Raw genomic sequence first — 17,868 nt, 5'->3', positions numbered from 1 at the left:
AGTCAGTCTTAAATTCCAGCAAACGTGGTTTGATACCCAGCCATGACAACAACAATCTAAATATTAAACTTAATCATAAATCAATTTTGATAAAGTTATTTACCTATTTATTATTTATTTATTCTGTTGTTATTTATTCTGTTAATTCTGTTATTTCATGCAAAATAATAATTATGAAATAATTACTTTTTTATTCATAATACTCCAAAACATACATCGAATCCCTTCAAACCACCCACTTCTGAAATCCAAATGTCGTACTTGGTCACTAAAACTAGTGGTAGAGGCAGGGCCGTCGTATAGGGGGGGGGGGGGGGGGGGGGGGGGCAGGTGATGACAAATCTAAGGGCCCACACATAGACCCCAGTAGCCTCTATCACAAAATGATTATGCATACACTGAACTAATATATATTCATACGAATTAATTCAAATGAAAACACAGTCACACGTTTATTTACAAAGCCACAATTTCAATAATTCCACTAACCCTATTGGCCCCTTCCTAAAAATGGTTTGGTCCACACCGTGGTTCGTTCTTTACCACCATTGTTGTTCCTCATCGCAATTAAGGGAGCACAAGCGAACTCCAGCAGGGTTAGGATGCCCGCAAAGACCACAAGTCCGGACATTATAAAATAGTTGGGATGTAGGCCAGGAGTAGGAGCAGTAGAGCAGGGGCCCGGGGCATCAAAAACGTTTTGGTGCGAAACTACCAAGGGCGGCTGAAACAATAAGCCTACTTGTTCATTTAATGTGTGGAACATTACCTTTGACAGGTCATCTGGCCGCGCTACAATCGAATCTGGACAAAACACCAGTTCATTTAAAAAAAAAAAAAGTCCCCAGTTTATTGTAAAGTGTCTGTGTGTCTGTGTGTTTCACACATATCACTGTCGGACGGGACTCCACTATGCACCCATTCAGCGGCTGCATTGAATTGTATTATGAAACATTCAAGTTCTAATAATTACTTAACAATTAATTACCTTTGTCAGATGCTCATAATTACTCATCAGCATCTGACGAAGGTCACTTGCATTATCATGATGTGTTCAATGTGATCTTGTAAAATATTTTATTTGGGGGACATTTAAATAGCCTGAATATGGAAAAGTTAAATGTTCAAAGATTTGTTGTTGTTTGTTTTCATAGCAATATAAAAAAAAAGACACTATAATTGCTGGGTTGCAATCATGTGACCTAGAGGCACTTCTGGGTTTCAGGCAATGGTCTAGAGTCCCATTAGGCTACTTTTTATTTTTCTGAATCAGTACAAATGTGGGCGTATTTTGAAAAGTTTAGAGGCAAATATACAGTATAAGTGTTTATGATGATATATTTAAAATGGGATGGTGTGGATTTATACACTCTTGAGAAAAATAATTTTTGAAACATTTAAACCATTCATCATCACCAAGACGTTACTGCTCGCTACAACCTCATTTTATTTGACACTCACAATTAGATTTAGAGAATAAAAGATTGGCGGCACATTATGTCTTTACATCTAGAAGGGTCCTCAAATTAATCAGTAAAAGACAATGTACGACTTATTCGTGCATGGCTAAGGATTGACATAACCAGTGGCATGCTGCTGTGATTGTGACGCTAATGAGAAAAAGGATAAGTTTGTTTGCAGTTGATTTCCTGCTTCAAATATTTGTCCAATTAGTACAATTGTTTTTATGGTGTGAAGTGCATAGTTTGTCTCATTATTTAGCTGTTGTTCAGCAATGTTTGCTAGCGATATCAAAATATAGTACATGCTGTTGAGCCTACGAGAGATGTATTCATCTAGTTCATTAATACTAATAAGGATATTTTCTTGATGCTAACAAATATCACCAAAGACACTATAATGTGGTCAATCAATCAATCTGTGTGTCGAATAAATAACTTGGCTTTCCTACTGAACAACAACTAACCTTTTAGATTCTGTTATGAAAATGGACAATTAAAATATGGTGGGTTGGACCAACAATTACAATATTTACGACTAGGACTTAACATGACATTAGTTTATTTTCACAACCAGGTCTTTGTAGTTCTATTTAGGCATAGCAACCACAAAATACTACAAACTAATGCGATCTATTGTCCTTTTTTACGTTTCGTTCTGCTATAAACACTACTAATACAGTAGAGAATAAACTCGATTGCATCACAGAAAGTTTCTCAAACAAATCAAATGTTCAAACAAACATTTTATAAAGCGATCGCTGCAGACACAAGCGGTCTGATTGTATTCCACAAGATGATGAACCTGATATTTATAACAGCCATTTCCTTCTACACACCTTGTTTTTTCCCCTGACTTTTTTACCTTTATGAACCACTTCTTTCAGGATTCTATGAAAGCTACTTCTTATCTCTATATGAATGACTGGAACACCCAAGAACCGAACAACAATACAGCATTTTCTGCTCAAACTCTACACTCACTCTCACTTGTTTTAATGCTACGCTCAAGCTGCTTCACCATCTAGTGAATTAAGCTGCAAAGAAGAAAAACGGATGACGTCATAAGCAACCCAGAAATAGCTGACAACAAGGTAAAAAGAGTATTTAGAATCTGGGACAGTTTTACACTGACTTTCATGTCATAACTTTACCTGTAACTGTTGCAGGTGGAGAAAGGGCTTTAAAGGCCTACTGAAAGCCACTACTACCGACCACGCAGTCTGATAGTTTATATATCAATGATGAAATCTTGACATTGCAACACATGCCAATACGGCCGGGTTAACTTATAAAGTGACATTTTAAAATTCCCGGGAAATATCCGGCTGAAACATCGCGGTATGATGACGTATGCGCGTGACGAAGTCCGAGTAACGGAAGTTATGGTACCCCGTAGAGTCCTATACAAAAAGCTCTGTTTTCATTTCATAATTCCACAGTATTCTGGACATCTTTTGCAATTTTTTTAATGAACAATGAAGGCTGCAAAGAAGACAGTTGTAGGTGGGATCAGTGTATTAGCAGCGGACTACAGCAACACAACCAGGAGGACTTTGTTGGAGCGCTAGCCGCGCTAGCCGCGTTAGCCGCGCTAGCCGCCGACTTCACCTTGACTTCCTACGTCTCTGGGCCGCCAAACGCATCGGGTGAAGTCCTTCGTCCTTCTGCCGATCGCTGGAACGCAGGTGAGCACGGGTGTTGATGAGCAAATGAGGGCTGGCTGGCGTAGGTGGAGAGCTAATGTTTTTAGCATAGCTCTGTGCAGTCCGGTTGCTAAGTTAGCTTCAATGGCGTCGTTAGCACAGTATTGTTAACCTTCGCCAGCCTGGAAAGCATTAACCGTGTATTTACATGTCCACGGTTTAATAATATTGTTGATTTTCTATATATACTTCCATTTAGGGGTTTATTTCTTTTGTTTCTATATGCAGTTAAAGCAAGATGCTATCACGTTAGCTCGTAGCTAAAGCATTTCGCCGATGTATTGTCGTGGAGATAAAAGGCACTGAATGTCCATTTCGCGTTCTCGACTCTCATTTTCAAGAGGATATAGTATCCGAGGTGGTTTAAAATACAAATCTGTGATCTACAATAGAAAAAGGAGAGTGTGGAATCCAATGAGCCAGCTTGTACCTAAGTTACGGTCAGAGCGAAAAAAGATACGTCCATCGCTGCCTCTCAAGTCATTCACTGTAACGTTCCTCATCTACGAATCTTTCATCATCGCTCAAATTAATGGGGTAATCATCACTTTCTCGGTCCGAATGTCTCTCGCTCCATTGTAAACAACGGGGAATTGTGAGGAATCCTAGCTCCTGTGACGTCACGCTACTTCCGGTACAGGCAAGGCTTTTTTTATCAGCGAGCAAAAGTTGCGAACTTTATCGTCGATTTTCTCTACTAAATCCTTTCAGCAAAAATATGGCAATATCGCGAAATGATCAAGTATGACACATAGAATGGATCTGCTATTCCCGTTTAAATAAAAAAAAATCATTTCAGTAGGCCTTTAAGCAAACTGAAACTAGTTAAGAACTATCTCAGATCCCTAACTAGCCAAGAGAGGCTAAATAACCTTGTTTGACTTACAAATAGAAGTCGGCTAAATTGACAATTGGCCTTTAAAGTCCTCATTAGCAAATTTGCTAACAAAAAGGCTTGGCGTGGGCTTTCTGATGAGACTTCCAGTTAACAAACAAACCAATTTTATTAAGCTTGTTGTTGTTTTTGATATTTATTTCATAACAATGTATGTATATGTGTCAACTGTACGTGGCTTGTATATATGCATTTTCATGAAAGGAATAAAAAGAAATGAAATGATGATGATTCCATGTGCTCTTTGTTTTACTTGCACATCTGAAAAACAACAAAATAAATGGGGTAGAGGAGCCCACACCGGTAATCTGTCAGGGGGCCCAGAATTCCTAGCAACGGCCCTGGGGAGAGGTAGTTAACACATTTAGACATGTGGTTAAAACGTTATTCTGTAGGGAATACTTGGTGTGTTTTCTATGTTATTATTGTTGACTGTTGGTGACTTCAGCTGCATCAAGAAATGACAAACTATGAACAACCAATAACTGAGGAGAAATATAACCTCAGAGAAAAATGTAACTTAGAGCACTTATATGCATGTACAACACTTAAAACCTTTAGGATATCAGTATATGGAATTAAATTATGGAATGGATTAAGTAACAAAATCAAACAGTGTACTAACATGATCCAGTTTAAGACACGGTTCAAACTCAAAGTGTTTACAAAGTATACCAAGAAGAACCATGATAAACATTTTAAACTTTTTGATAATCACATTCACCTCAAATACACCTGAAATACAACTTACTTCACAAATTACTATTTATATATTTTTATTTTGTATTTATTTCATTATGTATGGAGTATATTGTGAACAAATTGAGAACAGGGAGTGAACAAAAGTTTTAGCAATTACTATGTAATGGAAAAGGGGTAGGATAAAAATGAGCTCTGCTTCTTCTTACTCCTTTTCATGTTGAAAAGAGAAACTGGAAATTGTGATGTATCCTGTTGTGATTGTATGTATGTTCGAAATAAACTCAAACCATAAATTATGACAAGTAATAATAAACCTTAATAGATGAACAAACGTGTCAAAGGTGCATTTAATGCAATTTTGTTTGCAGGTTGTTTTTTTTTCTTTTTTTGCTTGTTTGTTTACTTATAGTGAGGAGCACGGTGAAACAGGGGTTCGTGTGTGTGCCTCACAATAAGAAGGTCCTGATTTTGATCCCCGAGCTCGGGGTCTTTCTGTGTGGAGTTTGCATGTTCTCTCTGTGACTGCGTGGGTCCCCTCTGGGTACTCTGGCTTCTTCCCACCACCAAAGATATGCACCTGGGGATAGGTGAATTGGCAACACTACAGTCGTGGTCAAAAGTTTACATACACTTGTAAAGAACATAATGTCATGGCTGTCTTTAGTTTCCAATAATTTCTACAACTCTTATTTTATTGTGATAGAGTGATTGGAGCACATACTTTTTGGTCACAACAAACATTCATGAAGTTTGGTTCTTTTATGAATTTATTATGGGTCTACTGAAAATGTGACCAAATCTGCTGGGTCAAAAGTATACATACAGCAATGTTAATATTTGGTTACATGTCCCTTGGCAAGTTTCACTGCAATAAAGGGCTTTTGGTAGCCATCCACAAGCTTCTGGCAAGCTTCTGGTTGAATTTTTGACCACTCCTGTTGACAAAATTGGTGCAGTTCAACTACATTTGTTGGTTTTCTGACATGGACTTGTTTCTTCAGCATTATCCACACTTTTAAGTCAGGACTTTGGGAAGGCCATTCTAAAACCTTTGTCTGATTTAGCCATTCCTTTACCACTTTTGACGTGTGTTTGGTGTCATTGTCCTGTTGGAACACCCAACTGCGCCTAAGACCCATCCTCCGGGCTGTTAATTTTAGGTTGTCCTGAAGAATTTGCAGGTAATCCTCCTTTTTCATTGTCCCATTTACTCTCTGTAAAGCACCAGTTCCATTGGCAGCAAAACAGGCCCAGAGCATAATACTACCACCACCATGATTGACGGTAGGTGTGGAGCCATGACATTATGTCCTTCACAAGTGTATGTAAACTTTTGACCACGACTGTAAATTTGCCCTAGTGGGTGAATGTGAGTGTGAATGTTGTCTGTCTATCTGGGTTGGCACTGTGATGAGGTGGCGACTTGTCCAGGGTGTACCCCGCCTGCAGCTGAGATAGGCTCCAGCACCCCCCGCGACCCCGAAAGGGACAAGCGGTAGAAAATGGATGGATGGGTTTACTCACACTTCATATCACCATTGTGTTGTTATTGTTAGAGAGAAAGGGAAAGTAAGATTTAGTGGCAAGATCCGCTACAAACTGCCATTGTTGTAAAAGTTTTTTTTAACTCTTGCAACTAGGCTGTTCCACTTGAAGTACAGGTGCTCTTACATGCATGTTTGTCCCTGCGGATGCATGTGAGCGCTCTGGAGACGAGCCGATCATCATCATCATAATCATCACTTTTCAGGGAACAATAACTTGCTGAATCACCTTCTCCATATGTAACCTTAAGCCCCTTCATCCCCACTTAGTCAGGCTTTGAGGAGACTTCCTTTTGATGAGTAAACACCAGAAATGTTACAATATCTGCAAAAGCATGCAAAGTCAGAAAGACATTGTGGTGATGATCCAAATAAAGTTGCGGTTCGGAGGTTCATTTGTGTCTTCATTACCAAAGCTTTTTATGACACTGGATTTATCTAACTACCTTTTTTGTTTTTTTAATTTTCTGTACTAAATTTTCAATCAAATCAAGTTGACAATTTCATTGAATAAAGATTTTTGAGAAAAAGGTGTGTGTTTAAAAATGCAGTTTGTTAAAATACAGTTGTACCTAAACTTACCAGCTCAATTGACTCTGTGACCGAGCTCTTAACTCGAAACACTTGTACCTCAAATCAAAATCTCCTATTGAAATTGAAATAAATATTATCGGTGCTTGCCACTCCCCCTCCCCCTCACCTCCAAAAAGCACCATTTTTACATGTCTCATGCCTTTTAAAAAGCAAAACAAAATTTTTAATAATAAATATTGTCTAAAAACTATATAATAGAATGTACGAGTACTAACAACTACAGAAGTTATATGAAGTAATGTAATAATAATGTTTTTACCTCGGAGAGTGGATTACGGTATATCTTTCAGCTATTTTCCCATCAAACCCACCATCAGCAGCTTTTCTATATTTTCATGGATAAATTTCCGCCGTTTACATATTCTTTAACATTTTTGGCTTGCTTCAATAGGTGAAGACTAGCAGGGATATTTTTAAATTGTTTTGCCAAGTAAAATTAAAATACAACAAATACAACTAGACAGAGTAGATATTGAAAGGGACAGGAAACCTCATGTAAAAAATATACAACATAAAGTAGCAAGAAACAAGTCAATGATAATTAAAGCAAAATATGTTCTCGACAAAAATCACTCCATATTCTCTACTGCTCGCTAGTGTTACCATATCTGAGTTATTGAGTTGAAATATGGGGAAACAACTACAAATGTGCGCTTCATTCACTAACGGTGTTACAAAAAAAGATCAATTAGAATAATACATAATGTTGGATATAGAGAACATTCAAAGTCTTAATTTACTGAATCGAATATTCTGAAATTCAACAACTTGGTGCATTTGCAAGCAGCTAAAATGATGTACAAAGCTAACAATAACTTGCTACCCAAGAACGTTCAACAATTTTTCTCAACAAAAGAGAAGAAATATAAAATCGAATTTAATATGCACGTACAACACTTAAGACCTTCAGCATATCCACGTGTGAAATAGATTAAGCAAGGAAATCAAACAAAGCACAAATATGATTCAGTTGAACACACTGTTCAAACTACAAGTGTTCACAAAGTACAAAGAAGAAGAATTATGATAAACATCACAAACCTTTAGGGAAAAAAAAGGTAATCACATTCATCTTCTAGGAGAACCATAAATTACTTAACTATGTATTTATGTTAAATGTAATCAATGTGTTTATGTTTGTATGTCGAATATTTATTTATGTATTTGATATTTGTTTACTTATTGTATAATAATTCATGTATTCATTTATTTATTAACTGATCTGTTCTGTTACAAACAGAGAACAAAGAAATGGGATAAAACTGCTACGGTATGAAAAGGGGTAGGATTAAATAAGCTCTGCTTTTTCCTACTCCTTTTTTCAAAGACTGTAATGAAACAACTGGAAATATGTGATGCATTACATTGTAATTGTATGTTCGCAATAAACAGAATCTAACAAACTATAACTAAGTTAGAGAGCTGCTTTGTCATGTTTTTGATTCTTTATTTTTTAATAAGAACAGTGTCACGTGACTGCAAACTTGACACCTCATTGGCTGGTCCTGATACTTGATCAATAATTCAGTCTTAATTTACCGGAAGTGAGTTTTGAAGCAATAAATATTTCTTCACTTAATTTTTTTTGCACTGAATTTTTATGAACTGAAATTTTAGACACATGCGTTTTGGTCACACATTTGTATTGTCAGCGTAATTTGATGTAAAAAAAAGAAGGTTTTTTTTGTTTTTCGTTTGGTTCATATGGCTGATTGTGCTTCTGGAAACAAATGTCACCATGGGCTACATACTGTAAAAAAGGTGGGCTGCTGTGGTTTGCTGTTGAAAAGGTCTTTAGAAGTCACTGGAGTAGAGAATACATGAAAAGTGCAGCACAATGACTCTTTAACTAGGTAAAACACCAAGGGCAGCCCAGGTGTTGTTCAAACATGTGTCTTTGAAGTTAGTGACTGAAATGCAAATTGACATGTTTGATCCTGAACTTGATGACACAACACTTTCTTTATGTTTGCTCCACTTTTTTCTTTTATCTTTTAGATTTTGCAAGTCATTTTCTGGAAATACCCATGGGGCTAAATTCTGATTCATTTTCTTTCTTAGTGACATTATTGGAATTCCCATGCAAGCGTGAGTAAATTCTCATACGTACCATTTTCCATGTACTCCGTGACAATATAAATGGGCTCCTGGCTCACCACGGCAAAGAGCCGCACAAGGCGAGGATGTAGTAGGTTCTTCATCATGTTGGCTTCTTCCAGAAAAGCTTCTGCTGACATCGAGCCGATCTTTAGAACTTTAACGGCAACCTTCCTGTCATTATTGTAGAGACCTGAAAAGAGATACTTTTTGAAACTGGAGAAACGACAGGAAGATTTTTGCATATTTATTATACTGTATGACTGTGGTAGGCATGTAACGATAAACAGTGGTAATGGTAACTGTGGTAAAACTCCCAACGGTTGGTATTGCCGTTTTAAATTACAGTAAAATGATCAAAAACGGAATTGATAACTGCACTTTAATGAACTCACAGACTGACTGGTGCTAGCTCGCTAGCTTAAATGCTAACATTAAAACAAAAGACATTAACGACTAAATTGTTGTGGTTTTCCCTCTGTAGTTATAATAGTGAAATTTGCTGAAGAAAATTAATGAAACATTGTAAACAAAAAGACTGAGAAAAGTATCTGACCAACATAGGAATTCAAAAATGTGCAAAATAAGCGTTATTCATCACAACAAAGTACATGTGTATTACTGCAAGGAAAATGCGAAAAATTATATCTCAACCTTCACATGAGAAAAAACACACACAACTGTTACAAATAATTTATGCTGAAGACGAGTAAACATTACACATAATCTTAAAGTACATTACTATAGAAATGCCACTTTGTATACCAGCTGTAAAAATAAATCAGACTGTAGATTAAATATAGAATAAAAAATACTGTATGTAATTGCAAGATAATCTGTAAACATGGCATTCAGTGCAAAAAATTATTTTTATCCAATACTTTTAGGTTTATTTAGCATAAATTATCTACGTAAAGGAATAATCGTGGAAACATGAACATTCCTATAAATTAACATTTTAAGCGACTTGTCGACAACAACAAATCTTTAGCGATTAATTTCTACAATCAACGTTGTTGATTACGTCGACTAATCGTTGCAGCCTGAGTAATAGACATAATGTTAAATTAGAACCTAATTCAAAACATGTGTAATGCATGCCAGCTAGTGTGATGCCTCAAGAGTGGGGATAGGCACAAAAACCTGGTTCCATGAATTTAGGACCACAAATGGTTTTCAGTTTTACAAATAAAAAAGGGAATAAGAAGTATTTGTCAACAAAATCTTCTTCATGAGCAACCTGCATTAACATTTGATTAGAGCTTAAGAAAGACAAGTCAGTGTCTCACCAACCACAAACTGCTTGTCACTGGTGAAGACAGAATGCTGGAAGCGACACAACTCATAATTACATTATGCTTATCACTCAAAATAAGACTTTTATGTATTTATTTTGGTGTTTGACATATTCACTCACTTGTAAAACATTTTGATACTGGAACAGAAGATTATTTCTATCTCTTTTGACATTAGATGCTGAAAGGCGTCTTAGATTGAGTTATGTTGAATCTTGGAAACCAGACTGTAGGAACAAATGCCTAAGAAATGTGGACAAGTTCAAGCGTTGGTCATGTTTTCCCACACACACAGTGGCAAAAGTTCATCACAACTGGTAGTAGGGGATTTTAATAAGAGAGGAACTACTCCCAATAATTGATACAGGGGTCGTGAGACAGATTACATAACCGATACCCAGGTAAACAACTGTTTAACCTCTGGGTGAACTCGAACAATGGACAGTCATGCGTCTATTGTTAACTGAGAATTCCCCCAATGCAGAAGTGCCATGGAAAGGTAGATTTATGTAGTTTGAGTTATGCTGCATGACAAGGTACATTCCTTGCATAATCCTTTGGGTCAAACAGCTCAAAGTAGCCCACAGTTAAAACTGTATTGGGCAATAACACTGACCATAGGGCGCCAGTAGCTCAGACCCGGAAGGGACTGCGGGCAAAACATCCCAAGGAAATATGCCAATCTGCTCAACTGGAGTTTGCAGTTCTGTTTGTTACCTCATACAGGTCAAAAAGCATGCATACTAGGCTGATTAGAAACTCTAACTTGTCCATAGGTATGAACGTGAATGTGAATTGTTACTGTATGTGTCTACTGTGACGGAACTCTTAACCCAAAACACTTTTATCTCAAATGACTGTCTCCCATTGAAATTAATTGATGGTGTTTGCCCTCCCCCCAAAACATCATAATTTTAACACGTAACATGCCTTTTAAAAATATGAATTAACTTTCAGATCACAAAAATATTGTATGAAAACAATACAATAAAACAGAGGTTGCCAACCCGTCGATTGCGATTGACCAGTTGATCTTTGGGACCCTAATGGTCGATCACGAAAATGTCAGAAAACATCCATCCATCCATCCATCCATCCATCCATCCATTTTCTACCACTTATTTCCTTCGGGGTCGCTGGAGCCTATCTCAGCTACAATCGGGCGGAAGGCAGGGTACACCCTGGACAAGTCGCCACCTCATCGCAGAAATATTTATTATAATAAATGATAAATGGGTTATACTTGTATAGCGCTTTTCTACCTTCAAGGTACTCAAAGCGCTTTGACAGTATTTCCCCATTCACCCATTCACACACACATTCACACACGGATGGCGGGAGCTGCCATGCATGGCCCTAACCAGCAGCCATCAGGAGCAAGGGTGAAGTGAAATTGAAAACATGGCGGCGCATTGAAATGCAGCAGCTTGAAGATGCTCTTGGGAGTGTAGAGCGATTTGGCAAAAAACACCCGTCATTTCTGTCAATTTCATGGCTGGCTCAAAGCGTGAACACTCTGTGATCACATACGACCGACAGACAATTTTGGATGTGAATAGATCGGGTCGTTATAGACTGAAAGATGCATGTACGGTGGACCTCCTCGCTAGCATGGGAATACTTCGCGGGCTACATCGAGCGGCCTTTGTAGCAGCGGAGTCAAGTACTAGCGGAGACCGTCAATGGAGGAGACGTAAGCGGTGTGAGCGGAAGCAGAAGCGGGGATGCCGAGCGGGGCTAACAACAAAGGTGAATCATCAAAGAAGCGTGGAGTGTCCGGGTAAGAAGTAATTTAACCTGCACACATAGCAATTCTCTTAGAATAAAACACAACTCACATAATGTTTTTTCTTTTGTGACTGTGTCAGAGGCACATTGTACTGAGGTGGCTAACTATGATGCGTTCAGTTTATCGCAGCATCAAGCAAACAATCTGAAAATTCCTGTCGTATCAATTCCTAGATATGGTCGAAACTATTTAAAGTGCACTACGCATAATAAACGCAACATTATTAATATTGTTACCTCGGATAATTTCAACAAACAATCCTCAAAACAGCCCACTACCTATAATATGGGCTTTTTAAACATAAGATCATTATCTTCCAAAACATTATTAGTTAATGAGGTCATTAGAGACAACAAACTTGATGTCGTTGGTCTCGCCGAGACCTGGCTCAAACCAGACGATTTTTTTGCGCTAAATGAGGCATCTCCTCCTAACTATACGAATGCACATGTTGCCCGTCCTCTTAAAAGGGGAGGGGGTGTCGCACTAATATACAATGAAAACTATAATTTTACACCTAACCTAAATAATAAATATAACTCGGTTGAGGTGCTCACTATGAGGTTTGTCACACCGCTACCTCTCCACCTGGCTGTTATCTACCGCCCCCTGGGCCCTATTCGGACTTCATCAGTGAATTCTCAGAGTTTGTTGCTGATCTAGTGACGCACGCCGACAATATAATCATAATGGGGGACTTTAATATCCATATGAATACCCCATTGGACCCTCCATGCGTGGCGCTCGAGACTATAATTGATAGTTGTGGTCTTACACAAATAATAAATGAACCCACACATCGCAACGGTAATACGATAGATCTAGTGCTTGTCAGGGGTGTCACCACCTCTAAAGTTACGATACTCCCGTACACTAAAGTAATGTCCGATCATTACCTTATAAAATTCGAAGTTCTGACTCATTGTCAACAAACTAATAATAATAATAATAACTACTATAGCAGCCGCAACATTAATGCTGCCACAACGACGACTCTTAATGACCTACTGCCTTCGGTAATGGCACCATTCCCAAATTATGTGGGCTCTATTGATAACCTCACTAACAACTTTAACGACGCCCTGCGCGACACCATTGATAGTGTAGCACTAAAGCTAAAAAGGGCCCCTAAAAGGCGTACCCCATTGTTTACAGAAGAAACTAAAGCCCAGAAATTATCATGTAGAAAGCTGGAACGCAAATGGCGTGCGACTAAACTTGAGGTTTTCCATCAAGCATGGAGTGATAGTTTAATAACTTATAAACGCATGCTTACCTCAGCTAAAGCTAAATATTACTCAAATCTCATCCACCTCAACAAAAATGATCCTAAATTTTTGTTTAGTACAGTAGCATCGCTAACCCAACAAGGGACTCCTCCCAGTAGCTCCACCCACTCAGCAGATGACTTTATGCATTTCTTTAATAAGAAAATTGAAGTCATTAGAAAAGAGATTAAAGACAATGCATCTCAGCTACAACTGGGTTCTATTAACACAGATATGACTGTATATACGACGGACACTGCCCTCCAAAATAGTTTCTCTCTCTTTGATGAAATAACATTGGAGGAATTGTTAAAATGTGTAAAAGGGACAAAACAAACAACATGTTTACTTGACCCAATTCCTGGGAAACTTATCAAGGAGCTTTTTGTATTAATAGGTCCATCAGTGTTAAATATTATAAACGTATCACTTTCCTCTGGCACTGTTCCCCTAGCATTCAAAAAAGCGGTTATTCATCCTCTACTCAAAAGACCTAACCTCGATCCTGATCTCTTGGTAAACTACCGGCCGGTGTCCCACCTTCCGTTTATCTCGAAAATCCTCGAAAAAATTCTCGCACAGCAGCTAAATGAACACTTAGCGTCTAACAATCTCTGTGAACCTTTTCAATCCGGTTTCAGGGCAAATCACTCTACGGAGACAGCCCTCGCAAAAATGACTAATGATCTATTGCTAACGATGGATTCTGATGCGTCATCTATGTTGCTGCTTCTTGATCTTAGCGCCGCTTTCGATACTGTTGATCATAATATTTTATTAGAGTGTATCAAAACGCGTATTGGGATGTCAGACTTAGCCTTGTCTTGGTTTAACTCTTATCTTACTGACAGGATGCAGTGTGTCTCCCATAACAATGTGACTTCGGACTATGTTAAGGTAACGTGCTGAGTTCCCCAGGGTTCGGTTCTTGGCCCTGCACTCTTTAGTATTTACATGCTGCCGCTAGGTGACATCATACGCAAATACGGTGTTAGCTTTCACTGTTATGCTGATGACACTCAACTCTACATGCCCCTAAAGCTGACCAACACGCCGGATTGTAGTCAGCTGGAGGCGTGTCTTAATGAAATTAAACAATGGATGTCCGCTAACTTTTTGCAACTCAACGCTAAGAAAACGGAAATGCTGATTATCGGTCCTGCTAGACACCGACATCTATTTAATAATACCACCTTAACATTTGACAACCAAACAATTAAACAAGGCGACTCGGTAAAGAATCTGGGTATTATCTTCGACCCAACTCTCTCGTTTGAGTCACACATTAAGAGTGTTACTAAAACGGCCTTCTTTCATCTCCGTAATATCGCTAAAATTCGTTCCATTTTGTCCACAAGCGATGCTGAGATCATTATCCATGCGTTCGTTACATCTCGTCTCGATTACTGTAATGTTTTATTTTCGGGCCTCCCTATGTCTAGCATTAAAAGATTACAGTTGGTACAAAATGCGGCTGCTAGACTTTTGACAAAAACAAGAAAGTTTGATCATATTACGCCTATACTGGCTCACTTGCACTGGCTTCCTGTGCACCTAAGATGCGACTTTAAGGTTTTACTACTTACGTATAAAATACTACACGGTCAAGCTCCTGCCTATCTTGCCGATTGTATTGTACCATATGTCCCGGCAAGAAATCTGCGTTCAAAGAACTCCGGCTTATTAATGATTCCCAGAGCCCAAAATAAGTCTGCGGGCTATAGAGCGTTTTCTATTCGGGCTCCAATACTATGGAATGCCCTCCCGGTAAAAGTTAGCGATGCTTCCTCAGTAGAAGCATTTAAGTCTCATCTTAAAACTCATTTGTATACTCTAGCCTTTAAATAGACTACCTTTTTACACCAGTTGATCTGCCGTTTCTTTTCTTTTCTTCTCTACTCTGCTCCCAACCCGGGGTGGACCGCTAGCCTGTGCATCGGATGGGGACATCTCTACGCTGCTGACCCGTCTCCGCTCGGGATGGTTCCTGCTGGCCCACTATGGACTGGACTTTCGCTGATGTGTTGGACTTTCACAATATTATGTCAGACCCACTCGACATCCATTGCTTTCGGTCTCCCCTAGAGGGGTGGTGGGGGGGTTACCCACATATGCGGTCCTCTCCAAGGTTTCTCATAGTCATTCACATTGACGTCCCACTGGGGTGAGTTTTCCTTGCCCGTATGTGGGCTCTGTACCGAGGATGTCGTTGTGGCTTGTACAGCCCTTTGAGACACTTGTGATTTAGGGCTATATAAATAAACATTGATTGATTGATTGAAGTGTCCTGCCCAAGGACACAACGGACGTGACTAGGATGGTAGAAGGTGGGGATTGAACCCCAGTAACCAGCAACCCTCCGATTGCTGGCACGGCCACTCTACCAACTTCGCCCATTAGAAAACAAATATGTATTAATATGACATCAGTGACACCCCCACCCAGAGAGTGGTCAACAGACTTGCCACAAGGCACACATTTTAACCCCTGAACAGGCACGCTCGCCTCACTCACATCCCGCCGCACTCGACAACGCGGCCACAACCCCCGAGCACGGCCACACACTACACTTGCTCCACTCGACGTGCACTAAAATCATTGAGCAGCAACAATGCATTAAGGCTGACCGTTGCATTTTCTAGCATCCAACATCAAACAACTCTTCCCTCAACCTGCGACGGGAAGCTTACAAGCCAAATAACAGAGTCCCTGAACATTGCTCCAAAGTTCGGATTTTGTGTTGATTTATTGTGCATACAAAAAAAACTGACACGTGAAAGGAAAGTAACATATGATAAAACAAGGCGGCAGCTAAAGAAGGACTTCCCTGTTTATCCCCTCTTTATCACACAAGAAAAACCTGTCAAGAAAACACCTGTGTTTACTACTTCCACCGCTGACGTAAGACAACCATTGACTCGTGTCCCCATATGTAGCCGTATGATGAACAAATATACTACGGTACTAAGACTATAGCGGCCATAAACGGTTAGCTTCTACAGCAGTGGTGCCCAAGGTGCACCACAGGGGCCATCTGTGGTTCTTGACTCATTTGTCATTGTCCCTAGACACATTACAAAAAACAAAAACAAAAACACCAGCAAAAATTGGGAAAAAAGCAATAAGCGTAATGAAAAAAAGCACCTTTGGCAGAAATTACAGCCTCAAGTCTTTTTGAATACGATGCCACATGCTGGCACACCTATCCTTGGACAGTTTCTCCCATTCCTCTTTGCAGCACTTCTCAAGCTCCATCAGGTTGGAAGGGAAGCGTAGGTGCACAGCCATTTTCTGATCTATTTAGAGATGTTCAATAGGATTCAAGTCTGGGCTCTGACTGGGTCACTCAAGGACTTTTACACAGTTGTCCTAAAGCCATTACTTAGATATCATGGCTGTGTGCTTAGGGACGTTGTCCTGCTGAAAGATGAACCGTCGGCCCAGTCTGAGTTCTACAGTGCTCTGGACCAGATTTTTATCCATGATGTCTCTGTACATTGCTAAATTCATCTTGCCCTTTATCCTGACTAGTCTCCCAGTTATTGCCGCTGAAGAACATCCCCACACCATGATGCTACCACAATCATGCTTTACTGTAGGGATGGTATTGGCCTGGTGATGAGCGGTGCCTGGTTGCCTCCAAACATGACGCCTGGCATTCACTCCAAATAATGCTGGTTTATAATAATTTTCTGGTCTCACCAGACCAGAAAATTTTGTTTCTCATGGTCAGTCTTTCAGGTTTGGCAAACGTTTTACTAAGAAATAGCTTCCGTCTGACCACTCTACCATACAGGCCTGATTAATGGATTGCTGCAGAGACTGTTGTCCTTCTGGAAGGATCTCCTCTCTCCATAGAGGAATGTTGTAGCTCTGATAGTGTGACCATCGGAATCTTGGTCATCCCCTTAACTAGGGCCCTTCTACCCCTATCACTCAGTTTAGATGGCCGACCAGCTCTAGGAAGAGTCTTGGTGGTTCCATACGTCTTCCATTTACGGATGATGGAGGCCACTGTGCTCATTTGGTCCTTCAAGGCAGCAGATATTTTCCCCGGATTTGTGCATCAAGACAATCCTGTCTCGGAGGTCTTGAGACAGTTGCTTCGACTTCATTATTGGTTTGTGCTTTGCCATGCACTGTCAAGTGTTGGACCTTATATATAGACAAGTGTGTGCCTTTCCAAATCATGTCCAACCCACTTGATCTATCACAGAAGGACTCCAGTTAAGCTGCAGGAACATCTCAAGGATAATCAGTTGAAACAAGATGCACCTGATCTCTCTTTTGAGCTTCATGGCAAAGGTTGTAATTACGTATGTATATGTGATTTCTTAGTTTTGCAAAACTTTCTAAAAACAAATAAAATAAATATTGTCATTATGGGGTATTGTGTGTAGAATTTTGAGGGCAAAAATATGTTATTCCATTTTGAGATAAGGCTGTAACATAACAAAATGTGGAAGAAGTGAAGCGCTGTGAATACTTTCTGGCGGCACTGTAACTCGAAATTTTCAT

At 39.3% G+C, this 17,868-nt stretch overlaps 1 protein-coding gene across 1 annotated transcript in view; it reads right to left on the bottom strand.

The window, feature by feature from the left end:
• The window catches only part of lck (LCK proto-oncogene, Src family tyrosine kinase), a 50,428-nt gene that overhangs the window by 13,913 nt on the left and 18,647 nt on the right, over nt 1–17,868 (bottom strand). The window contains exon 9 of the mRNA XM_062041823.1: nt 9,012–9,191. Coding sequence (XP_061897807.1) covers nt 9,012–9,191 — 180 coding nt within the window. The remainder of the gene's footprint in view (nt 1–9,011; nt 9,192–17,868) is intronic.

This window comes from Entelurus aequoreus, linkage group LG03 (assembly GCF_033978785.1).
Source record: "Entelurus aequoreus isolate RoL-2023_Sb linkage group LG03, RoL_Eaeq_v1.1, whole genome shotgun sequence".
In the NCBI taxonomy this organism is placed as follows: domain Eukaryota; kingdom Metazoa; phylum Chordata; class Actinopteri; order Syngnathiformes; family Syngnathidae; genus Entelurus; species Entelurus aequoreus.
The sequence above is the reverse complement of the archived record's forward strand: the minus strand, read 5'-3'. Positions and strand labels throughout refer to the sequence as shown.